The sequence below is a fragment of the Phyllobates terribilis genome, unplaced genomic scaffold, assembly GCF_046119375.1.
Source record: "Phyllobates terribilis strain yellow unplaced genomic scaffold, ASM4611937v1 Scaffold_3__8_contigs__length_932513732, whole genome shotgun sequence".
Classification (NCBI taxonomy): domain Eukaryota; kingdom Metazoa; phylum Chordata; class Amphibia; order Anura; family Dendrobatidae; genus Phyllobates; species Phyllobates terribilis.
Genome location: NW_027362763.1, coordinates 532930445 through 532956846, shown reverse-complemented (window position 1 = coordinate 532956846; position 26402 = coordinate 532930445). Strand labels below are relative to the sequence as shown.

The window sequence follows — 26402 nt, the reverse complement described above, 5'->3', positions numbered from 1 at the left end:
ATATGGCGAGCAAACACATGTCTTGATAGGCTCTAGAATGCTACAAGGGCCCACACATCTGACCAACCTGCAGGTGGGGGCCTAGGTCCAAATTTTGCACTGGGGCCTATAGCACTCTAGTTACTCCACTGGATGCATGGTTGTGTTCTTTAGCATTTTCTTGGTGCCCCTCCTTAACATTGCCAGTTGCAGGTGGCTTCCCCTCCATCCACAGTGCCAGCCACAATCATCTCCATCGCCATGCTTAGTACCTGCCACATCCAGCATTCCATCACCAGTGGCAGTCACTTGGACCTCTCTCCCGACCCACAGTACTTGCTGCATCCAATTCTCTGTTCACTATGCCAATCATATGGTGGATATTAGCAGTCTGTGGGTTTTAGTAGATGCAGAAGATCTAATATGACACTGCCATCCAGCCTTTGGTTACTGATGAAGTAAAAATGGTTGGCTGCTGTTTATCGGATGGGATTTCTGCGTTCTGCCCCTCAGAAAATAGTTAATCTTGTCGGCACCGTCTGTCGATGTGAACACTCTGATTTCTCTACATTTATATATATTTTAGCATGTCAATTATAGGACAAGTGCACCTCTTTCACCTCTGAATGACAGACGACTAAATGCACAGACATGTTTTATTGTGCAATACAAATTATGTTCTCTCCAAACGGTCTTTCTGCTTCATCACACATCAGCTTTGAGAGCAGGAAGACGTTCAATGCCTGGCAATCTGACAGATCTCAAGTCTTGCCTATCTTGTAACTCTAGTACAGCAGACAATGTCTGTAAGCTGACAATTAATGGTGTTTTGGTTTCAATTGTCTAACCTGTAATGCTTGAAGTGAAGTGCAGAAAAGTTATTTTCACATTTTAAGTTTTTAGAATTATTAGTGGATTGGTCCTATTTTTTTTTCTTTTGGACTTAATTAACTGGTACCATGTTGACGTCATCATTGTGTCATAATTTTTTTCTACCTTCTTTCCATGGGTTCAGTTGGTGTTGCATTGAATAACTGATGCAGACTGATGTAAATTTTTCATAATTTTTCTGTCCATTTAGGTTGGATACACATTTGCGTTTTCTGTATGTCATAAGCTGTTCAGATCAGTCTTTTCTCTGTAGATATGTTGCACAAAGGCAACACACTGATCAATGAGAAGCAAAATATCAAGTGACTTTCTATATTCACCAATGTTACTTGTAGAAGACAATCGCAGTGTGCACTAGTCTCCTTCATTTTTTGATGAGACTAGGCCATTGACTTACATGCATTAATTCCTTAGCGACATCTGCTGTACATTTATGGTGGATGTGTGCACTTACTGTATAGAGCGAACTCTGCTCCGTACATAATGGGTGCAGATTGTGTTGTAACTGCTGCGATTGGAGCTAACATTGATCACAACAGTTAAACCTTCAGATGCAAAGAGGAGAGTGCTTCGACGCTGCAAAGTGGCAATAGGTTGGTATGGCATCAGGGAGCCTACTAAAGGCACCAGAGTCATCCATATTAGTACAGCTACACACGTGGTCACAATTGTGGTACCCCTCGTTTAATGAAAGAAAAACCCACAATGGTCACAGAAATAACTTGAATCTGACAAAAGTAATAATCAATTAAAAATCTATGAAAATGAACAAATGACAGTCAGTCATTGCTTTTCAACCCTGCTTCCACAGAATTTTTTTAAAAAATGAAACTCCTGAAATAGGCCTGGACAGAAATGATGGTAGTCTTCACTTAATATTTTGTTGAACAACCTTTTTTGGCAATCACTGCAGTCAAACGATTCCTGTAACTGTCAATGAGACTTCTGCACCTCTCGACAGGTATTTTGGCCCACTCCTCATGAGCAAACTGCTCCAGTTGTCTCGTATTTGAAGGTAGCCTTTTCCAGACGGCATGTTTCAGCTCTTTCTAAAGATGCTCAATAGGATTTAGGTCAGGGCTCATAGAAGGCCACTTCAGAATAGTCCAATGTTTTCCTCTTAGCCATTCTTGGGTGTTTTTAGCTGTGTGTTTTTGGTCATTATTCTGTTGCAAGACCTGCGACTGAAACCAAGCTTTCTGACACTGGGCAGCAAATTTCTCTCTAGAATCCCTTCATAGTCTTGAGATTTCATTGTACCCTGCACAGATTCAAGACATCCTGTGCCAGATGTAGCAAAGCAGCCCCAGAACAGAAGAGCCTCCTCTGTGTTTCACAGTAGGGACAGTGTTCTTTTCTTGATATGCTTCATTTTTCCATCTGTGAAGATAGAGCTGATGTGCCTTGCCAAAAACTTCCATTTTTGTCTCATCTGTCCATAGGACATTCTCCCAGAAGCTTTGTGGCTTGTCAACATGTAGTTTGGCAAATTTCAGTCTGTCTTTTTTATGATTTTTTTCAACAATGGTGTTCTCCTTGGTAGTCTTCCATGAAGTCCATTTTGGATCAAACAACGATGGATGGTGCGATCTGACACTGGTGTTCCTTGAGCTTGAAGTTCAACTTTAATCTCTTTAGAAGTTATCCTGGGCTCTTTTGTTACCATTCGTATTATCCGTCTCTTTGATTTATCATCAATTTTCCTCCTGCGGCCATGTCCAGGGAGGTTGGCTACAGTCCCATGGATCTTAAATTTCTGAATAATATGTGCAACTGTAGTCACAGGAACATCAAGCTGCTTGGAGATGGTCTTATAACCTTTACCTTTAACATGCTTGTTTATAATTTTCTTTCTAATCTCCTGAGACAACTCTTTCCTTTGCTTCCTCTGGTCCATGTTGAGTGTGGTACACACCATGTCACCAAACAGCACAGTGAGTATCTGTAGCCCTATATACAGGCCCACTGACTGATTACAAGATTGTAGACACCTGTGATGCTAATTAGTGGACACAACTTGATTTAACATGTCCCTTTTGTCACATTATTTTCAGGGATACAATCATTTCAGTCCAGGCCTATTTCATGAGTTAAATTTTTTTTAAAATTCTTTGGAAGCAGGGTTGAAAAGCAATGACTGACTTTAATTTGTGCATTTCCATATATTTTTAATTTATTATTACTTTTGTCAGATTCAAGTTATTTCTGTGACCATTGTGGGTTTTTCTTTCATTAAACAAGGGGTACCAACAATTTTGACCATGTGTATACACAAGTAAATGTACATTAGTCTGCAATACTGTAGAATTTCAGTGTATTGTGTAAGAAAAAAAATTAAAGGTGCTCCTTTAGCAGATCAACAGATATTTCTGAAAGGGGGTGAGTGACTTCTACTCACCTGGATTGGCTGTGCAGCAGCAGGCACGACCCTGGTAACTTCAAAAGTGATCCTCCACGGTCGCAGCTACGTCCTCTGAACCTACCCCCCTATCCCCCCCCCCCTCCCCAAAAAAAATGATGATGAAGGAAGCCGCGTCAGCGGACGCTTCTAGCCCTCCACGCCCCCCCATCATTCTGTGCGGGTGCTGACGGGTGGAGGGGGACCTGGTGTGGGAGATGACCCTGGGCCACCCCGACTCACGGGCCCCATAACAGTGACGTACTCTGCCGCCACTGGCAGTACGCCACTGACCTAATGCAGTGTCTGACTAGATGAGAAAATCTGTTATAAGTCCTGGTAAATCTACATCCACTCTTCCGTGGAACACGTACAGTATGCGTGCTTTTTTTTTTTTAGACACACGGCACATTGACCCATAGCGTTTCACAGATCCACACACTAGAGATAATCAAATCGATTTGCAGGACCTGGTTACAGCAGCCAAGTCCTTATTCCATGGCTGCCTGACGGGAGCCCTGTGACCTGCCTCCTGTGTGCTGGCATCCTGGGTGTCCCTTCGAATTAGAAGGCCTGGCTTGATGTCATATGTGAAACCAAGAACAAGAAAAATACCCAAATAACTGAAAGTAGATGTATAAATAGCACAGTGCAAAAATAATAATAAATAATAAAGGGTATTTAGTTAACATAATTTTGATCAAAACAATGTGAATGCCATCCCGCCACTTCACGGAAACCCTTATGGGACAGTCCTAACTCTAATATTAAAAACCTTACCATTTGTATGTGTGCATAATGCAACATGATTACTTTGTTCTGCACCAGCAGTCAGGAATGGCTCTGGGGATGCTAGAAGATAGGAGGCAGTTCATAGGGTTCTCATCCGATAGTCACAGAATACTAATGTGGCCTCTGTTCCAGGGTCCTGCAAATCGATTCACTCATTTCTACCATAAACACATGTGGGGAAAAAAATAAATAAAATTTGTGTGTCCAATCCAAGAGGCTCAGAGCATGTACTATCCTGATCCGTATTTTCGGATTACAAACGATCATTAAAGTCTATGAGGATCCATCAAACATGGATGCAGACTGGATGACACATGAGAGAAAAAACGGATGTATCAATGCAGTCTAATCCTGCAACAACTATGAACAATCACTTAGAAGTTCCAGCAAAGGGTGATGAAAACCCAGATTTATCATGTTGAAAATCACACTTTAATATAATATGGCAGTTCGCAGTCATGTTGTAGAATGGATTGAATGCACTGAGGAATAATCACATTTACAGATTCCAAAAATGTATTATGCCCCGAGATCCAATCTGTTGTTGGATTGTTTTCGTTTTGTTTTGTCTTTAGCATTTTTGGATTTCATTAAGAGCTGCTCTACTTTTCTTATCTGTTCCCTTTAGTGCTGCAAACTAAGTTTTAAGATGATGACCAGTAATAGTGAAGGTGCCGAGGAAGGCTTTTGCATCCACTAGCTAATGCCATCTCATAGCAGCGATGGACTGTGTACCCTGAATACATATTTTCTGCATACAGTGTAAAACGTGAGCTTGGAATAAGTCAATAGAAGGAAGGGAGTGTGGTAAGGCTATGGCTTAAGTCTTGACTGGTCTACTAGTGCGTCATGAATGCGCCAATGCGTAACACAACAAATTTGTTATGTTGTACATATATTATATGTTTGGAAGGGTTCGTGGTTAATAGTAAATTGCCATAATGTTCTCAACCAAGTGCAAATATCAGTGTGATATATTCATACCCACAGACCCATGCCCTCACTAAGGTGAAGGGGATGATTTTTCACTTGCATGCATCTCTTAAAATTCTTGATCCAAAAATTGAAATCATAATTTTATTGGATGCCGTAAGGCGCAGGTGACTGAGTCTCTGCTACTAACTAATCTAAATTGATCCCATTTCCGTGCCCCTTTAAACATATGCCATATATCCTAGCATCAGACTCTCCATTAAATGAATCAGAGATGCAATCTAAGCAATGGATTTTTTCATTCTGGCGGTAATGCCTACATCCAGAGACGTGTATATTCAACCATGGATGCCAAGAAGAACAAACAAATAAATTTTGGAACAAATCAAGCCAAACATGCCACTCGAAGCAAGGCTCACCAAGGTACAGCTTGCCTACTTTGGACACCTCATACGAAAGAGTAATCACTGAAGGACATCGTGACCGGAAGAATAGAAGGAACAAGGTGAAGAGGAAGACCAACAACCCAATTGCTTGATACAATCAAAATAATGGCAGAGAAGACCCTGGGCTTGTACAAGATCGATCTTCCTACAGAAATATTATACAGAGAACTATTACTCTTCGGTTTTATTATAAAGGTGGTCATTTAGGACAGCCATATGTTGAATTTCCAAACCAAAGGTTACGTAAATAGTATAAGATATATATTCCAGCCCCAAATTTTTCTTGAGATAATAATAAGTATTTCTTTCTTCCAACATTCTAAAATCAAAGAAACACACCACAAATAATAAAAAGCATAGACTCTTTTCAGACAAAGATCCTTAGTTGCTATGTGTGGTACGTTTCCACGATTTTAAGATATTGGAAAAAAACCTTATATTTTAACGATTTTAAGATATTGGAAGAAAACCTTATATTTAAACATCAAAACCTTCTTGGATAAAAATAATTATATCTTTATTCCAACATCTTAAAATCAGAGAAACACACCGTACAAAATTAAAACTGCAGTCGCGTTTCAGACAAGATACTTGTCAGTCTTGTGTGTTTGTTTTTTACAATTTTAAGATGTTGGAGTAAAATAATGACTTATTTTTATTGAAGAGGATTTTGGTGCTAGTATATATTTCTTATACCATATGATATTATTGGTGATCAAGCATTGTATACAGTATCCTGCAGAACTGTGATAACGTAGCACTCTTGTTCATGCAATTAGCTTATCCCTCAGAGGTACAGAAATAAATAGCATCATTACTTGTCTAGCAGTGCTGTTCCTGAACCATTAGTTTCCCAGAGGAGACGGCACAACGCAATCTCCAGCATGTCCCTTACTTCTGGTTCTTGTAATCAAAGGAAATAAGCATTGGCTATGACAGACCGCAGTACACAGGACTCGCATTCAGTGATATGTAAAGTCAGCCTGGTTCATGTAAGTTGTCGCTTTATTTATACCTACCATATATACTCGTGTATAAGCCAACTTTTTCAGCACATTTTTTATGCTGAAAAAGCCCCCTGCGACCAGTATATGTGTAAGTCTGCGTGTGTACAGGGTGGGCCATTTATATGGATACACCTAAATTAAATGGGAATGGTTGGTGATATCCACTTCCTGTTTGTGGCACATTAGTATATGGGAGGGGGAAAACTTTTCCAGATGGGTGGTGACCATGGCGGCCATTTTGAAGTCTGCCATTTTGGATCCAACTTTGTTTTTCTTATGAAATGTGTCACATGACCCTCTTCCCATTGAAAAAAATAATCGTGTGCTTGGTTTTAACATAACTTTATTCTTTCACGAGTTTTTTACAAGTTTATGACCACTTATAAAATATGTTCAAAGTGCTGCCCATTGTGTTGGATTGTCAATGCAACCCTCTTCTCCCACTCTTGACACACTGATAGCAACACCGCAGAAGAAATGCTAGCACAGGCTTCCAGTATCCGTTGTTTCAGATGCTGTACATCTCGTATCTTCACAGCATAGACAATTGCCTTCAGATGACCCCCAAAGATAAAAGTCTAAGGAGGTCAGATCGGGAGACTTTGGTGGCCATTCAACTGGCCCACGACAACCAATCCACTTTCCAGGAAACTGTTCATGTACAGTCATGGCCAAAAGTATTGAGAATGAGACAAATAGTAGTAATTTTTCCAAAGTTTACTGCTTCATTTTTTGTAATGGTAATTGGCATATACTCCTGAATGTCAAAGAGTGATCAGCTTAACAGCAATTACTGTACTTGCAAAGTCAATATTTGCCCAGAAAATGAACTTTAACCCCCAAAACACATTTCAACATCATTGCAGTCCTGCCTTAAAAGGAGCAGCTAACATCGTTTTAGTGATTGATCCATTAACACAGGTGTGGGTGTTGATGAGGACAGGGCTGGCGATCAATCAGTCATGATTAAGTAAGAATGACATCACTGGACACTTTAAAAGGAGGCTGGTTCTTGGTATCATTGTTTCTCTTCAGTTAACCATGGTTATCTCTAAAGAAACACGTGCAGCCATCATTGCACTGCACAAAAATGGCCTAACAGGGAAGAGTATCGCAGCTACAAAGATTGCACCTCAGTCAACAATCTATCGCATCATCAAGAACTTCAAGGAGAGAGCTTCCATTGTTGTCAAAAAGGCTCCAGGGCGCCCAAGAAAGACCAGCAAGCGCCAGGACCGTATCTTAAAACTGTTTCAGCTGCGGGATCGGACTACCAGCAGTGCCGAGCTTGCTCAGGAATGGCAGCAGGCTGGTGTGAGTGCTTCTGCACGCACTGAGAGGCGGAGACTCTTTGAGCAAGGGCTGGTTTCAAGGAGGGCAGCAAAGAAGCCACTTCTCTCTAGAAAAAACATCAGGGACCGACTGATATTCTGCAAAAGGTACAGGGAGTGGACTGCTGAGGACTGGGGCAAAGTCATTTTCTCTGATGAATCCCCTTTTCGATTGTTTGGGACATCTGGAAGACAGCTTATTCGGAGAAGAAGAGGTGAGCGCTACCACCAGTCTTGTCTCATGCCAACTGTAAAGCATCCTGAAACCATTCATGCCAAGGGAATCGGCTCACTCACAGTCTTGCCTAAAAACACAGCCATGAATAAAGAATGGTACCAGAATGTCCTCCAAGAGCAACTTCTCCCAACCGTCCAAGAGCAGTTTGGCGCCCAACAATGCCTTTTCCAGCATGATGGAGCACCTTGCCATAAAGCAAAGGTGATAACTAAATGGCTCATGGAACAAAACATAGAGATTTTGGGTCCATGGCCTGGAAACTCCCCAGATCTTAATCCCATTGAGAACTTGTGGTCAATCATCAAAAGACGGGTGGACAAACAAAAACCAACAAATTCTGGCAAAATGCAAGCATTGATTATGCAAGAATGGACTGCTATCAGTCAGGATTTGGTCCAAAAGTTGATTGAGAGCATGCCAGGGAGAATTACAGAGGTCTTGAAGAAGAAGGGGCAACACTGCAAATATTGACTTGCTGCATTAACTCATTCTAACTGTCAATATAACCTATTGGTACTCATAATATGATTGCAATTATATTTCTGTATGTGATATAAACATCAGACAAACACTAATAAAAACCAGAGGCCAGCAGATCATGTGAAAATATAATTTTGGTGTCATTCTCAAAACTTTTGGCCATGACTGTAGGAATGCTCAAACCTGACACCCATAATGTGGTGGGGCACCATCTTGTTGGAAAAACTCAGGGAACGTGCCATCTTCAGTGCATAAAGAGGGCAACACATCATCATGTAGTAATTTCAGATATCCAGTGGTATTGAGGTTTCCATTGATGAAGAATGACCTCACTATCTTTGTACCCCATATACCACACCATACCATCAAGATACAAGATGTGCAGCATCTGAAACAATGGATACTGGAAGCCTGTTCTAGCATTTCTTCTGCGGTGTTGCTATCAGTGTGTCAAGAGTGGGAGAAGAGGGCTGCATTGACAATCCAACACAATGGGCAGCACTTTGAACACATTTTATAAACTTGTAAAAAACTCATGAAAAGAATAAAGTTACGTTAAAACCAAGCACACCATTGTTTTTCTTGTGAAATTCTCAATAAATCTGATGTCACATGACCCTCTTCCCATTGAAAAAAATAAAGTTGGATCCAAAATGGCTGACTTCAAAATGGCCACCATTGTCACCACCCATCTGGAAAAGTTTTCCCCCTCCCATATACTAATGTGCCACAAACAGGAAGTTGATATCACCAACCATTGCCATTTCATTTAGGTGTATCCATATAAATGGCCCACCCTGTATATGTGACTGCGTGTGCGACTGCATGTGCATGATTGTGTGCGTGTGTGTGCCTGCTGGTGTCTGACTGCATGCGTTCATGACTGCGTGTGAGTACTGTAGCTAAGGAGCTGCGTGCGGCCTCCTACTGTATCTAGGGATCTAATTGCGTCCTCATACTGTATCTAGGGAGCTGTATGCGGCATCTTACTGTATATATGGGGAGCTGCGTGCGGCCTCATACTGTATCTAGGGATCTACATGCGGCCTTATACTGTATCTAGGGAGCTGCGTGTGGCCTCATACTGTATATAGGGAGCTGCGTGCAGCCTCATACTGTATAAATTTACCAGTAGCTGCTGCATTTCCCACCCTAGACTTATACTCGAGTCAATAAGTTTTCCCAGTTTTTTTGTGGTAAAAGTAGGTGCCTTGGCTTATATTCAGGTTTGCTTATATTTGAGTATATACAGTAATTTGTTTGTCATGGCAATTAAGCGCCGTATCCGATCCGACTTTATAAACATTCGTGGTTTGTTTTTTTTTTTGTTTTATTTCTATGTATTCTACCACTAGGGGCAGCATGAGAGTCAAAATGGTTTAAAGGGAACCTTTCAGGATATTCTTGCTGTCCTAGCCATAGACTGAAATATTGACAAGCTCCTTTGTTACAGAGCGCTACTTTTGTATAGGAGATACCTGTCAATCAAACCATGCTGAACGAAAAAAACCGTAGTGGAGCTGCCCAAAAGACAGTTAAATGAAGCCTTATTCAGTCGTCCTTTTTTCATGTATGTGTTCTATGCATGTTTTTCAGTGATAGAATATGCACCCATTATGGTCTATGGAGCAGTTCACATCTGTTTTTTTTTTTTTTTTAAGTGAACCATATGTCCAAGAAAAGTCACAAAGACATGTCCATTTTTGAGTCACGGATCAAAAGCATCTATAAAAATATTAGTCTGTGAAAAAATAATTTGGAACATACATTGTTGTTTGTGTGCTGTACATTTTGCTTTGGATTTTTTTTTTTTGCATATGAGTAAATTACTGGTAGTAAAAATGGACACACTAACCAACCAAGCTTTGATCAAGTCCAGCACAGTAATGTAAACTAGTCCTTTTCTTTGACACAGAGTCATAGCTAGGGGTTTGGTTCAGGGGGGTTGAAACTTCTGCGTAACCCTGATTACAGCTATGGTGGCGCTCCCTAATAGTGGATGTAAGAGAACCTCAGCAGATGGACCGCGCTGTTACTAAAAAAAAACTCTAGACAAAAACCAACACTGATATTACTGCGATATGTTGACATATAGTGGTAGATACCGATGCTCCAGAACATGAGAGATTACAGTAGAGTTATAGATGGTGACTTACAGCTGACTTTATTTCTGGTGAAGTTGTTCCCTATTCCCGTCTTTCCCATCTGGCCCAGACCGACATGACAACTTCTCCAGCCAGGACTCATCTGCAGATATTACAGCAAAGACGCACATGAATTCTCAGATTTCCAGCACCGTCCCCATCTATTCCCAACCTACACAAACTCCATATTCTGCTTATACCTCAATGCTGAGCCGCTGCTGCCGTATGTGTCCCTATTACTGCACCTAATGTGTGCCCTCTAATTTTCCTCCTACAGGTGCCCTAGATTCCCTTTTAATAGCACTCATAAAGTATGATGTGAACAAACGTGCCCCACAAACACTGTATGATACCCCCACAGTGACTTCCTCCACAGTACCCTGCACTCGCACAGTAAGATGACCCTACTGTACCCCACCCCTCAACTCCCACGGAAAATTATGGTGACCCCCTACACAGTATGATCCCTCAACTGTGACCCGCACAAAGACCTCCATGCAGTGTAATGGGCCTACATACAGTATAATGGCCCCACATCTCTCCACACTTTATAATGACCCCCACACAGCCCTCCACGTAGTATGAAGGACCCCACCCAAACCTTCACACTGTATAATTGCTTGCATACAGTTTAAAGGCTCCCACATAGCCCTCCATACAGCATTATGCCCCACATAGTCCTCCATACAGCATAATGCACCCCATAGCCCGTACAATATAATGCCCCCACATAGCCCATATAGTATAATACACCCCATAAACCATAGAATTTAATGCACCCCCATAATCCTCAATTCATTTTTATGGCCAATACCTGTCCTCCTCTTTCCCCAATGCTCCAGTCTCTAGTCTTCTGAAGCGTTGCACATCTCAGCGTAGAGGACGCCGTGTAGTGACGTCATTGCGCTGAGACGGATGCCGAGGAAGAATGTTGGAGGAGGAAGCGTCAGCTGACACTCCCTCCTCCTCCATCATTACTTTCAACTGTATCGGCAGGTAGACGCCGATACAGTTAAATTTGCAAAGGGGGAGGGAGCAGTTCCAGCGCCCTTTCCCCACGGTAGCTACACTACTGCCTTCACATACAAGAAAAATGGTGAGTGTCTGAATGAGGCCTAAAAAGTTGTTCACTTCTGTTGTCCCACATGACAGGTGTGGCACCCCAGGGGTCTGGTTTTCCACAGTAACAGCAATGTTATGTCTGAGAGCAGGTGGGAGGTCTCTTGGTCAGGGATCCTATGCATGCCACACCTCCTGCCCAGTCCTGGGAGGGGAAGAACTTCCCCTATATAAACCTAGGGCTGAGGCAGGGTTAGTGAGTAGAGAAGAAGCAGAGAAAAGAAGCAAATATAGGAAGAAACAACAGGAGCTCTGTGGGAGCAGTGTTACAGGGAGTCAGGGGCTGGCAGCTGCAGAGCTCGCCCTGACTGAGAAGTTATCACCGGACCCGGAGTCCGAGGCTGTGGGGACTAACTCCTATCCAGCAGCAGAAACCGACCGGCAGGGGATTGCAGGTCCTCTGGCCCAGAAACCCGAAGGCCCCGAGTCACCGGCCATACGGGTGAGCACCACACGGTACACTCAGGGACGTGGGCTACTTATACCCGCCTCTAGCAAGGTAGCCAGAAGAGTATCGTTAGTTTGGGAGGCCTACAACTCCGCCTGGCCAGGGGAGATCCTATCTGCTCAAGGACTGACCAGGCCCCAATCGCTAGCCAGTACTCCGGGAGGGTCTATCTTTGTCACCAGTAAAGACCCTGAACTACACAGTACCGTCTCCGAGTGGTTCCTGCTACCCCCATCATCCACGTCGGCTGCCCTGAGGCCATACCCCTCCCGTTGGGGGTTATACTATCACGCTGCACAATCCTACCACCGGCCTCAGCGGTCTGCCCTGCAGCAGCAGCTCCCTGGCTGCACTCAACGGGTGGCGTAGTCGTCCAACATCTACCGCTAAAACAGCGCCACTTAGTCTGACTCCCTGGGCACGGACCGGATCACCGCCACGAGACTACAACCCTCAACAGATCCGGCTCCGGGTAAGCTCCCGCGTGCGCAACGCAGCGCGACACAGGCCCAGGGGCGCGTCACAGGCACTAATGCGTAGACCCGAAGTCAGCAAGCAATAATATACATAATGTATTCTGATGTCGGAGGAAACTGTTTCTAAAACCAACGAGTATGATTATTTCCATAATTTACATACACTTAGGCTGTGTGCCCACCATGATTTTTGGTGAGTTTTTTCACTTTGCTTATTTTTTCTGCGTCAAAAACGCTACATCTTACAGTTCCAGCAAAGTAGATGGGATTTATATAAATCTCCTGCCCACTGTGTTGTTTTTTTTTTTTTTTTTTTTTTTTTTTTTACTCCACATAAACTGACGTGCGGTGTGTGTTTCTAATCCGCAACATGTCAATATCTCTTGCAGGTACGCAGAGTTTTCTGTGCAGATTTTCCCCATAGACTTACATTAGATGCGGAAAATCTGCAAGTAAAAATCACACATGCGTTTTTAGTGCTTTCCGCAGTGTAAACTGCATCAGAACCGCATGTAATCTGCACATGACTCTATCAATAAAGTTTTGTCAATAGCAGGAAGCATCAAAAACAAAACAGCTTTATTTAAAACATGACACACCAACAAAAGGCAAAAATGCAATAAAAACACATGTAAAAAGAACGCAATGATAAAAAGCAAGTAACCTACCAGTAATTTACTTAATAGGTGCAGAAAATCTGCACCAAAAGCTCATTGTGGGAACGTAGCCTTTATCTTCTACTATATGGCACTGCTGATGGTTTCTTTTGAGTTTATAACTTTTGTAGCATCCACCAAAGCAAATCAGATGTATTGATATAACTCTAGTTCTCTGCAGAGTGACAGCTTGAAGCCACAAATTGGACTCCACCTTGAGTAAATGCAGTCTTTCCTGGGAACAAGGATGTCTGCTGTATATTTTCTGTAAACTTGTTTGAAGAAGTAGAAGTAATGATTGTTCGTGAAAGGTGCTAAGGTGTTATGGTGTCTCCTAGTCTTAACCATGGTGAGTATACCATGTATGTATTTATATGCTACCAAAACCCATAATGGTAGCAAACCTCCTTAAAGCCTAAAGGACAACGCTCCCTATTGTCAACCCTTCATGTACATGAGCCTCAGTACAGTCGGAACAGTCATAAAAAATGTGGGGGTCAGAGAGCTCCTTGGGAGTCGTTATTCACAGTAGCTTTAGTTTTCCATAGGGGTTACGAGCTGTAATGTGATTGGTTGCGAAGGGCAGATTTTTATATTATCTTTCTTTTTTCTAATATATTTTATGTATTCGAGTGGCTAGTTACTTGGTCAGTCTTGAGTAGAAAATATATTTTAAATCTTTAGTACAGCTTTTGAAAACAAGGGTAGGTGCACATGCAGTGTCAGACTGAAGAACATTGGGCCCACCAGAGGATTTGATTCTGAGGGCCCACCTTTCTCCCCCACTCAAGAGTCCCATGTCATCTGCAAGGTTTGCACTATGAACTCTCCTGAAGGAGAAGCCAGGGCTCACCGGAGGATTCTCTAGTTCTCTGGTGGGCCAGTCCAATCCTGTGGACACGACATCTTTTCCAGGCGGCGTACCTGCCGAGTCTTTCTTTTTTTCAAATTCAAACTTTATTGAGGATTTTAGATCAATTTAACAAAAAAACACATTAACAAGAACAAGAAATTGAGACAAAGCATGACAATTGTACCAAAATGGACCCAACATTGTATAATTATGAGATTTATACATAAAAAAATTATTACCCGTTCTTTGAAAATCTGCTGAGATTTTCAAATGGAAACCGCTTCAGGAAACACCGATGTTTTTTTCCTGAGGCATCTCTATTATCGTTTTGGGAATTGTAGATTTCGTGAGTATTTTTCTATATTTTTGCCCTGCAGCGGGTTTTTTTTAAGCGCTCTTTCAGAGTTTTTGTGGCATCTGTTTGACTTGTGATTACCATACATTTTTTTTCAGCTGCATTCAAAAATTATGAAACAGCTAGCGGTTTATCAATAAAAAATGGAGAGCGTCTTCAGATCGGAAACCTAAAGAATGGTCAGGTCACTTCTTGTAACCGCACTGTATATTTGGAAACTAAAAACAGTTAAAAAACGCTCAAGGGGCTGAACATATGAAGAGCAAGTAGATTTTACCTAGAAATGCTCATCTTTAATCTTTTGAGCGTTTAACGCTTTTTCAGATGTGCTTCAGAGCGGGCCTAATACACTAAAGACAAAGCGCCCTAAAAATGCTCTGCTTGATTATATGCATTTCTGTGTCAAAACGACTTGTTCATATGTTCTGGGTTTTAATCGTCTTTTAACATATTCAGGTTTCAAAAGATGTGAAGCCGTTAAAAGAACTGACCAACTGACCTGACCATTTTTTGGGCATCTTCCACTTGGAAGGCTCCACAAATTTACTAAAGAAATCTTTGTAGAGCCCAAAAAAACACTGAAGTCGCCAGGTGTTTTTTGTAGCATTTTAAAAATGCCATAAACAATGCCATCATTTCCTGAAATGGCTTCTGCTTAAAAAACTCAACAAGTTAGCCTGAATGTAAAAGATGTCTTGTGAACATACCCTCCAAGTATGTGGACGCTGAGCCTTTTTGCTGAGCTTTGGATCTGTGCGCAAACTTCTACGTTTCTAAAGAGTTTTTGCTGTCACACGGTCGTGTTTTTTACATATGCAGTTTTTTTTATTGATGGATGAGGGACTCATTACAACGAAATGCATATTTAAATGTCCTTTTTTTGGCAGACCGTTTGGAGACATGTCATATTTTGATCTGTGTCGCGGATTAGTCATGCCAATGCGAGTCAATGGCCCAGTGAAAAAACAAATATAATGTGGATGTCATCCCAGTGCTGTCCGTATGTTACGGTTTAATGGGTTGGAGAAGCTAATTTTTATTTATTTTTTTATGAGAGAGAACGGATTCAACAAGAAATGTAAAAAGTGGCACACAGACCAAACATTGGTGTAGCACATGGAAAAAAAACACAAAACTGTTTTCACATAAGAGAAAAAAATACTGGCTAGTGATGACGCCCTTAAGGGCTTGTTCAATATCAGACATGTGGGGACAAAGGTAGGCAATGGTGTAAAATTCTATGGCAGACCATGTAACAATTGTGACTGTATTCTTGTATTAGGGTATGTGCACATGATGCGGATTATAAGCAGAAATTTCCTGAGCGTTTTTGCCTCTCCCTGGCAGAAAAAAAAACGCATGCGGATTTACATGCGTTTTTGACGTGTTTTTAGAAGCGGTATTTGAAGCGTTTTTGAGCATCAATGAATGATTTTTGGAGCTAAATAAAGTTATTTGTTGGGACATTGCTTAAGCCCTTGGATTACCAAAAACTGGGGTGAGTATATTGGTTCATTTAAATGATTAAAGAATGGGTCTGTTGTATTTCAAATAAAGTGTTTACACTGTGTGTGTTTCTTTACTTTGTCTGGTCATGAAAAGGTCTGATTGACACTTTGACATCACCAAACAAAAGAGCTGGCTGTCAGCTGATCCCATTCACCCAATCTTCATTAGCATTTCTATTCATGTAATTTATGCGAATGCTGTGAGCTGTTTTTTTTAGCCTGGGAAGGTGCCATTAAGCAAACATTTCCCTGGCCATTAAATAACATCTCACAGCTGGTTCGTTAGCTGCTATGTCCCCCCAATCAGCACTCAGCAGCACTTTGGACACAGCGTATTTATGTTGCGTCCAAAACGCGGTGTTCTTATACCGCGCTGCGGGTGAGTTTGGGTACGTGGCCACGATCAGGATCCGCTGCAGGTTTCACGCTGCGTATTTATACAGCGTCAAACCCGCAGTGTTCCGATGTTACGGTATAGTGGATGGGATCTCTAAAAATCCCATGTACGTGCATCAAAGGCTGTGAACCACCTGTGGACACTGACATGCGGCGCGTCTTTCAGGACCGCAGCATGTCAATTTTTCTTGCAGAGTCACTAGTGACCGCAACAGAAATTTGACCACTAGAATGTATTGAATGCAATAAATACGCATGGTTCAGTGAACACATGTGGATTTACCTGCGTTCAATAGAATGCAACGTTTTGGACGCAGCAAAAATTTGCGTCCAAAGTGCTGCTATGTCAGAATTATGGGCACAGAGCCTAAAATAAAAAAAAAATTGGCATGGACTCGCGCGTCATTTTTATAACCAGCAGAGGGAAAGCCGACTGCTGGTGGCTGATATTATTTGTAAACAAAAAAGGATATAGACGTTCATTCCAATATAGTGTATTAATATCCTTCTGACAAATTGAGGAAACCCAAATACATTGAACTATTTCTCATTCCTCATTTTTCATTAATAATTTAAATGAAGAGATCAAAGTACTCAGTAAATCTACTATTTCAAATTTTTTTTATTTATATTATCACAAGACATACAAACACCCCATAAAATCATGTTAAAAGCCCCTAAGACATAGAAAGCCCCAGTAAGTTTGAGGCAGTGTGGTCAAAAGATATCACTGTGAGCACGGAAAATATAAATACAATTCAGAAAATAGGAATATAAGATTATATCAGTAACGTTCCAAACCTCTTATTTTCGTGGGATATGCCCCATGTCCCTGCCGTTTATTAGCTTATGTGTTCTATATGTAAGCTGTAATTGATGTTACTACTGTGATTATCTTACTGGCTTGTATATGGGAGATATCCCTCGAATCATGAGGATTTATACTTTATTTACATGTATTATACGATAATCTAATGACCTGTACAGGTGGATATTTCCCTTAAATTATGAGGACCTGTATCTTGTCTATATATGCTATATGATAATCCCATATGAGAACATATCCCTCAAAATGTGAAAATTTGCACTTTTTTGTACATGTCATATGATATTTTTATGGCCTATAAATATGGGTATGTACTCTACTTACACATGTTTTGTGATAATCTAACGGCAGGGACATGGGGCATATCCCACGAAAATAAGAGGTTTGGAACGTTACTGATATAATCTTATATTCCTATTTTCTGAATTGTATTTATATTTTCCGTGCTCACAGTGATATCTTTTGACCACACTGCCTCAAACTTACTGGGGCTTTCTATGTCTTAGGGGCTTTTGACATGATTTTATGGGGTGTTTGTATGTCTTGTGATAATATAAATAAAAAAATTTTGAAATAGTAGATTTACTGAGTACTTTGATCTCTTTATTTAAATTATTAATGAAAATTGAGGAATGAGAAATAGTTTGGTGGCTGATATTAGTAGCCGGGGAAGGGGCCATTAGCCAACAATGTTCCCTGGCTATTAATATCAGCCCACAGCTGTTTGTTTAGCCTTTACTGGCTAGATTACAGGGGGACCCCAGAAAAAAATTGATTTGGGGTTCCCCTATAAAATCTAACCAGCAAAGACTAAACTAGATAGCTGCGTGCTGATATTAATAGCCATGGAAGGGGCCATGAATACTAGCCCCCTCCGCGGCTATTAATATCACCCTTCAGTAGTCCCAGATATGGCGCATCCTTAAGATGCGCCAAATCTGGTGCTTAGCCTCCGCTATTCCCACTGCCCTGTAGTGGTGGCGAGTGGGGTAATGGGGTTGGGGTTCACTTCAGCCTTGTATTGGCGGCTGACGTGAAACCCAGGTTAGTAATGGAGGGCGTCTATAAGACGCCCCCATTACTAACCGTGTGGTAAAATGGTTGCCGCTTCTTCAATAAAAGACATGGCCAGAATAAAGTATTTTAATGAAATAAAACACACGGTTCTACAATTTTGTTTATTACACTCCTCCGCGAAGCCCTCGATCTCCTGAAAAAAAAAGTAAAAAAACAACAATATTCCTCTCCTGTTTCCCGTCAATGACACAGTCCACATAACGACGAGTGTCCCTCAACGATCCGGGTCAATTCTACAGCTGTGACATCAGAAATCACTGCTGTAGAATACAGCACTGTACTGTGACAGGGGTGTAAAATCACCCCCTGTCAGCATACATGTTGCAGGAGGTCACTGGGGTTCATCAGCTGATGAGTCCCGGTTAGCTAGAGACCGTGCGAACATTCTTGTGAATGTCCCCACGGTAAGAAACAGCTGATGGGTCATGAGATCGATCAGCTGATTACCGGCGTCAGCAATCAGCTGATGGTCACGCGACCATCAACTGACCGCTGACATCACCGATTACCCGATGGTCCGTGACCATCAGGTGATCGCTGACGACACCGATCAGCTGATGGTCGCCTGACCATCAGGTGATCAGTGATGACACCGCAGGTCCTGGAAGTACACTGTGGGGCGCGAGCCTGCGCCCTGAAGTGTGTTGCTGGTCGCTGAAGAGGGAGCATCGCCGAGGAGGGCACTGGGGGCCACCGGACAGGTGAGTATAAAGGTTTTTTCTTTTAATTTTACTTTTTTATTCTTTTTTAACTACCGTGGGCACGCTGGCTGGGAAGAGCAGACTGCTGCTCCTCTCGTCCACGCTGCTCTCGCTGTTATCAGCAAGAGCAGCGGTCGGATGAGAAGAGTGGCAGCCTCCTCTCCCGACTCTGGTACCAGCCGCAGCGCGATTTTGCGCCTATTGATTTTCATTAAAACGCAGCAAATCCGCATGTATAGATATTATACATGCGGGTTTTCTGCGATTCAATGGATATTATACATGCGGGTTTTCTGCGATTCAGTGGGCGCAATTTCGCCGTGGAATCGCGCAAGAATTGGTTATGCTGCGGTTTGTGGCGCAATGATAATCCAGTACGGAAATTTCTGCATCATGTGCACAGCACATGCAGATTATCATTGTTATACATAGCAGACCTTTTACCAAGAAGTTTTAAAGCTTTTCCGCGGTGGAAAGACTTCCGCGGAAACGCATTAAAACCGCTTCATGTGCACTCAGCCTTAATCCATATTTAGGAAATAATTATTTTATGCAAGTCAGCTAAGGTGTTTCCAACATAGTGTCCTGTGACTTAAACGTCTGATTAGTCACACTGGGAGGACAATGTCATGAAATGATAACTGTTGCTTCTCATTCTCATGAGGTTGCTCAATAAAGTATATAAAAAACAGGGCTGGAAATATTATTACATTGGGTGGAACCCAACAAAACCAATTTCATTAGGACAAAGACTAACTTTAAAATTGTGATAAAAATTGTCATGGTCAGAATATATATATATATATATATATATATATATATATATATATATATATATATATATATATATATATATATATATATATATATATATATATATATATATATATATATATATATATATATTATCTCTTCTAGGCAGTCCGGTAACACATTAAGTGGGGTCTAGTGAAGCACAAATGCACATAACCTGCACTTCTCCTGTATTGGAGGTGCCTGGAAGAGATATATCCTGACATACAATGCCCATCATTATGGTTCTGCTCACAGAAGTGAATTTAATGAAAGGTATCAGAAGTAAAGTTTGTATGGTGCTTGAAAACATTTTATTTTATTTCTTAAATGCATGTATTTGTTGCTAAAAATCATTTTTGCAATTAGGTTCCATTAAGAATTTTGGACAGTTTTTCTTTCTATAGCATCTGTATAGACACTGTGTATTCCTGGCCGCAGAATGAGTTAACCGAGAATCTGTCAGTCAGCCCGCTCTGTATGACGACAAGTTTGTTACTGTTTTATCTGTCTTTTTCTGAGCTTCTCTCAGATGATTTTTGACCACAGATCACATCAAAGTTGAATGTCCAGGGGAACAAAGAGCCTGTAAAAGCAAAACAATGCAACTTTTTTAATGAAACCCAAGTGCAAAAATTAATTTTGGTTAAAAAAAAAATGTCTACTAAGCTGGAGCTGTTCAACCTTTCAGAACATTCTTTTTTCTTCAATGTATGTATTTTGGACTAGAAATCATTTTTGATATTGGGTTTCATTAAAACATTTTGCACCATTAACCTTCTATATCCTCTGTATTGCACTGACTATTGCTGACTGCATAATGAGTTAACTGGGAATTTTTCAGTCGGCCAGTTATGATGGCAAGTTTGTAAATCTTAGCTGTCTTTTTCTGAGCTCCTCTCAGCTGATGTCTGACCACCGACCACATCAAAGTAGAATTTTCAGGGGAACAAACAGCCTGTAAAGCAAAATGGTGCAATTTTTTTCAAGAAACCAAGTGCAAAATAGATTTTGAGCCCCCAATACATACATTTAAGTAATAAAATAAAATGTTCGCAAAGGACAACACCTTCGTTTCTGGAATCTATCTTTCAGTGTGTCCTTTTTCTTTTCTGTTATTCATGAACTAACGATCAATTGTAAATTTACATCCATTTTCAGAGCAGCACAGAAATTCCCAATGACCCAACCTCCGGATCTAAAACTCCCATTTATGCATCCAGACTTCATTATTGATTTTATGTTTATTACGCATTGTGTCTATAGGCAACTGATGTAGAACACCCTTTCTACAGATTATTATAGTGGAATAACGAATAAACCTAAAAAAAAAAAAAAAACATTCTGACAAGTCAAGGTTATGGTTTGTGCATATGTACGTATTATAGATGCATGTAATAATTATTATTTTGTGGATGGTTTAATTTACCATTATGTTTTATGTTTGCGCTCATGATATTTTGCCCTATGGCGGGTTAGAAACAGCAGCTCCAGTACGTACTGTGCATTTTTCTGCATTTCTCAGTTTTGGTGCTATGTTTCGTACTATACGCCATGCATCATACATGCATTGTAGAATGTAAGCCCGGAAGGGAAGGGTCCTCTTCCCTCTGTACCGTTCTATCATTGTTAGTTTGTTTACTGTAAGTGATATCTGTATTTTGTATGTAACCCCTTCTTATGTACAGCGCCATGGAGTCAATGATGCTATATAAATAAATAATAATAATGCATCATGTGAGCAGCTGTCTTGATGCCGGCCCATAGATCACCTTCTCCTTATTCTAGCACTTCAGGTTGCTGTGTGTTTAGCCCTATTATGCAAGCATCTCCTACCGCCCCACATGGGATAGACGGCACAGCCCAGTGACAGCTCAGTAATGTTAGTGGGAAGCCCGGGAGGTAGAAGGCATCCATTCCAGCAGGCTGCAGCTGAAGAGGCAGCATTACGCAGCTCTCCATGATTAGGCGATGTCACTGTTGTCAGGGTAACTGTGAACAGCGGCGTATCATATTTTTTCCTCCTGCGCTGTGTGCTGAATATTTTAGTGTACTGAAGCCGGCAGAAGGCTTAGGGAAAAGGGGCTTCGGCAGAAGGAAAATTGGTGGGTTACGTCTATCTGGATTGTAGGAAGAAGAACAGGCTTGTGATCAGCTACGAGGAAAGGACGTTTCCTGGGATATCTATGCAGGTGGAAATTGGCATTCTTCCTGCCCATGCTGGGGCCACTGACTAGCCTATACAGGAGCTGGCTGCTCCATTTACTCTTCTAAGGAATCTGCAGCAGGACAAGGGGATACATGCTGATATTCCTAAAATCCAAGAAGAAAAAACCTGTGGCGGGCAGTATGCCAGGATCTGCTTCTGCCACCCGGCAGGATAGGGGGAAGAAAACTGGTACCAGGCCTACAGCTCCGGTACTGTTCACTATAAATGAGGAAGACGAGCAGCAAAGGAATGGCAACAGCAAGAAGGAAAAAGGTAAGCATTGTGATTGGATTTTTTCTTACAATGCAGAATATGCCTACCCTTCAGTGCAGGTGTAGGCAAGAACAGGCTTACCACCATTTCCATGTATCCAGCTGGCTACTAGAACATGCCTGCCTTATAATGCAGATGTAGGCAGTACAGGTATACCACTACTTCCATGTACCCAGCTGGCTACTAGACCATGTCTGCCCTATAATGCAGATGTAGGCAGAACAGGTATACCACTATGTCCATGTATCCTGCTGGCTACTAGACCATGTCTGCCCTATAATGCAGATGTAGACAGAACCGGCTTACAACCACTTCCATGTACCCAGCTGGCTACTAGAACATGCCTGCCCTTTAATGCAGATGTAGGAAGAACAGGCTTACCACCACTTCCATGTACCCAGCTGCTTGCTGGGCTCTGTGATTTGCATCCCTCTAGAAATGAATGCGTAGAATATGTCACTGGGTCTGGTTACACTGCGTTTCTTGACGTATGCATCTTTCCTTGGCTTTTACGTGGATATGAATGGTACTCAATGGTCCTTTTTCTTGATAAATCAGCTTTTCACGTTTCTTTTTCTGTTCACCTGGCTAGAAATAGAATGTTGCTGCATGATCTGACATAGGATTGATGCCTCATCCTAGATCAAATGTGCACAGTGTTTATCGGATTGTATCGCATTATGCTGACCTCTGTGTGCATTTCATTTATCTGCGGGGCCCGTTTAGGACCCAGTATGTGGACTACCGTAGGTCTTGTAGAAGTAACAGGGCCCTCCCTTATGCAGAGATCTGAGCTGGTACGCTTTGTGATAGGGCAGTATGCCCTAGTGAACTGTCCTGGCAGTGCAATGCTTGCCATATTGTAGCTGGATGGCAGGGGTGTGAAAGGTTTTGTGTCATGCAAGTTGAATGTTTCCATTTCACCTCCTCCACAACAGCTGAGGAGTGTCAAGGGTGTCACTGACATCTTTACATAAAGATAATCCATTATTAACCTATCCCATAGTCCTTAGTATTGCCAACTAGCAAACTGCCCAGGGAGGACTCTATAAATAGATTTAGAATATGCCTATGTCTGCAAGCATGATCCTCTGTAGAGCTGATAAAATAATACTTATCAGCAGCCAAAATAATATCCTAAATGCATAAATGGTCATTAAGGTGCTACAGAAGCTTTGGCATATTAGTTATGCAAGACACAGCATGTACCCTGCTATTATGGCACTATGTAGGTCACTTTTCTGTAATATCTTTTGACCTTGATATGTATCGAAACCAGAATAAATAGCAACACTATCCAGATTGTATTCTAAAATATTCAAAGTGCTTATGACCTATTGAAAAGAATACATTGTATATGGTGGTGGTTTGGCTTTGATGACTACTAATTACTTTGGAGTAATATTATACATATTAGGGCATGATTGTAGCCATGTCAAATTTACCAGAAACAGAACGCCTACCTTGGCCGTTACTTATTCTCAGTATTTCTGCTAGCAGTCTACCTTAGGTGTTCTCTGGTCCACCTTGTGATGCTTCAGGAATTAGGATCCAAGCAAGACTGCTATTCAGATTAATGTGTGGGGTCATGTGTCAATGGTCTCTAAATGAAAGATCATTGTTGTGAATTATAATCGGCCCATACGGTATCTTCTTGTGTCTCTTAAGGATCATATAGAGGTTTATTTTGTATCTCATCTGCGATTTTGACATCAATTTTAATCAAGTCATATAGCTCTATTATATCTGTTGCTTTTTTTCACCTCTTTTCAAGAATCAAAATAATTTGTTGAATATTGTATGTTACATACACGCCGCTAAGTTCAGATAGAGGCGAGACGGGTTACATGAATTCTTTGGAATCCTGGGGGAACCGTTACTCAGGGCGACCATAGACCATGTGCTGCAGCTTCTCTCAGGCTCACAGGGGTATTGACCCTCAGGCACAGACACGTAGGTTGTTTCACTTGCTGACCAGACACACTTGACGAGTCCTCATAAACGGTAGAACAGTAGCATTTAATAAGAAGCCGCACAGCCAGTGCAAGTTAAGTCTTATGAGCAACAGACTCCAGTGACAAACAGTACAGTTTCCTTAGCAGCACAACAGTTCACAGTCTTCCCAGAAGTACAGGACTGCACAGTTCTAATGCAAAGGCACATTAGTGAACACAGCATTCTTTACAGCACAGTGAGATGGAGGAGTGGGGTGGGTTTGCTGAGGGAGATGATCCCTGTGACACCATTTCTTCCAGTCCTTATCTCTATGCTTGACAATACTCTGCACTGCTAGTTCAGGAGTTCAGGAACTGTACCTGACCTGTGCTTAGCTTCACTCCTGACTTGAATCCTTTTCACGTGCTGGGGTGCTTCTGTGAGATACAGAACACACACACCACCTTTCTCTTTGGCTCCAGCCAGACAGTAAACAACTTCCCCACAACCCCCCTGGGGCTCTGTTAAAACACTCCCCTTCTCCTGTGACTGTGTTAACCCCTCTAGTTGCTGGATGCTTCTGGAGCACAACTCTTCCTGTCTCATGTGCTTGTGTTACTTCTAATGGTTGCTGAATGCTTTTAAAGCAACAGCACTACTTCTGCATGTCACATGTACTTTAAGTGTTATATGTAAATGTAGCTGCTTGAAGATGGGGTGGTCTCCCACATTCCAAAATGTATCTAGCCTATAACTCCTAAACGTGACGATCTTGAACTCTCTCTGTCTGTCCTTCCTTTTCATAATGGGGTGTAGGACAGCATAGAGTGGAGTAGCTCAGACAGGGATAACTGTTCAATTTAGGCATGTTACCTCAGTACAATATATGTAAAAGTGGCCTCCTAATTCCACTAACCCAATTTGTACAAGAACAATTTCCTCCTGCTCAAACCATGTTTCTTCTCATGTCAGATATTAAAGGGGTTGTTCAGGCTTGACACAAAATTCTTCAGTCACTCTATACAACTGCAGACTTCAGAATCGTGATAGTGTGTGGTACGCACAATGTCAAGATTACCCAATATTGCTGGTGCGAGTGAGTGGTCACTTGATCGCATGTTTGCGATTTTCATACTTGTGGTCACGTGCCGAGTAGAAATGCTCAGCCTTTCTAAATAGAAGTGCATTACATCTAATCAGTTCTGGACTGCAGTTACGTTGCCTGCTCGCACCGGCAATACCAGGAAAGCCACATAGAGTTACTGCAAACTGTTGTCAAGCCTGGGTTGCCACGTTAAAGTAGTTGTACCAAGATTGTATATTATCCTCTGTCTATTGGATATGGGTAACTTTCTGACTTTGGGAGTCCTAACTTTAGGTCCCCTAATGATTCTGAAGGCGAGACTTTGTGGAACACTGTCTAAATGCAGTGCAGGTTGAACAAGTGCTGTGCCTGGCTATTTCTGGCAGGCTCATAGACAATGAGTGAAGCAGAGGTGCACATGCTCAGACTCCACTCCATTCACATCGGGCTTTGCAGAGTCTCGTTCCTGGGATCAGTAACGGTCCCAATGATGGGATCCCCAGCAATCAGTTATCCCGTTTTATCGATGGGAGATGATTTACAATCCTAATAAAAACACTTTAAAGGAGCATCTGGCAACCTCTAGTTATTAGATTTTCCTCTCCCCAACCCCGTCAAAAGTTATTTATTTCCAATCATGCAAATTGCCTCTTCAGAGAGGAAGAGGAGTAGAATGCTATAGCGCCACCTGTTGGAAGCGATCCTATGTCTCTCTATCACTCTCCACAAGGAGAAACGTTAACCCTATTTATAATCAGTAACTGTCCAGTCATGACCCTATATAATGCTTTGCTGCAATCTAGCTCTGCTTTATTTGACAGAACTATGATTTTTTTCACTAGTTTTGCTACAGTGCCCATAGTAAGTCTGAGGTAGTCTGAGGCACGCCCCTCGTTGTATCATTGGTTGAGGCTGCTGCCATCTACCTTCAGCTCTGCCTCCTCAGATTGGCAGGAGCAACGGGTATAAAATAACAGCAAAACTGGCCAGGGTATTCGGCAAAACAGAATAAATTAGGCCGATCAAGACCAGCCAGGTCGAAAGGCATAGAGCCA

The 26402-nt window shown here is 41.7% G+C and overlaps 1 protein-coding gene across 4 annotated transcripts in view; it reads left to right on the top strand.

Annotated features, from left to right (window-relative positions):
- Positions 1-26402, top strand: part of MAP7 (microtubule associated protein 7) — a 163068-nt gene that overhangs the window by 20194 nt on the left and 116472 nt on the right. For 3 of the 4 annotated variants that reach the window (XM_073671306.1, XM_073671304.1, XM_073671303.1), the window contains exon 1: positions 21705-22328. The exons of the other annotated variant lie outside the window; for it this stretch is intronic. In XM_073671306.1, coding sequence (XP_073527407.1) covers positions 22148-22328 — 181 coding nt within the window. In that variant the 5' untranslated portion in view covers positions 21705-22147. Of the gene's footprint in view, positions 1-21704; positions 22329-26402 lie in introns of those variants that run through there. 4 annotated transcript variants of the gene reach the window in all.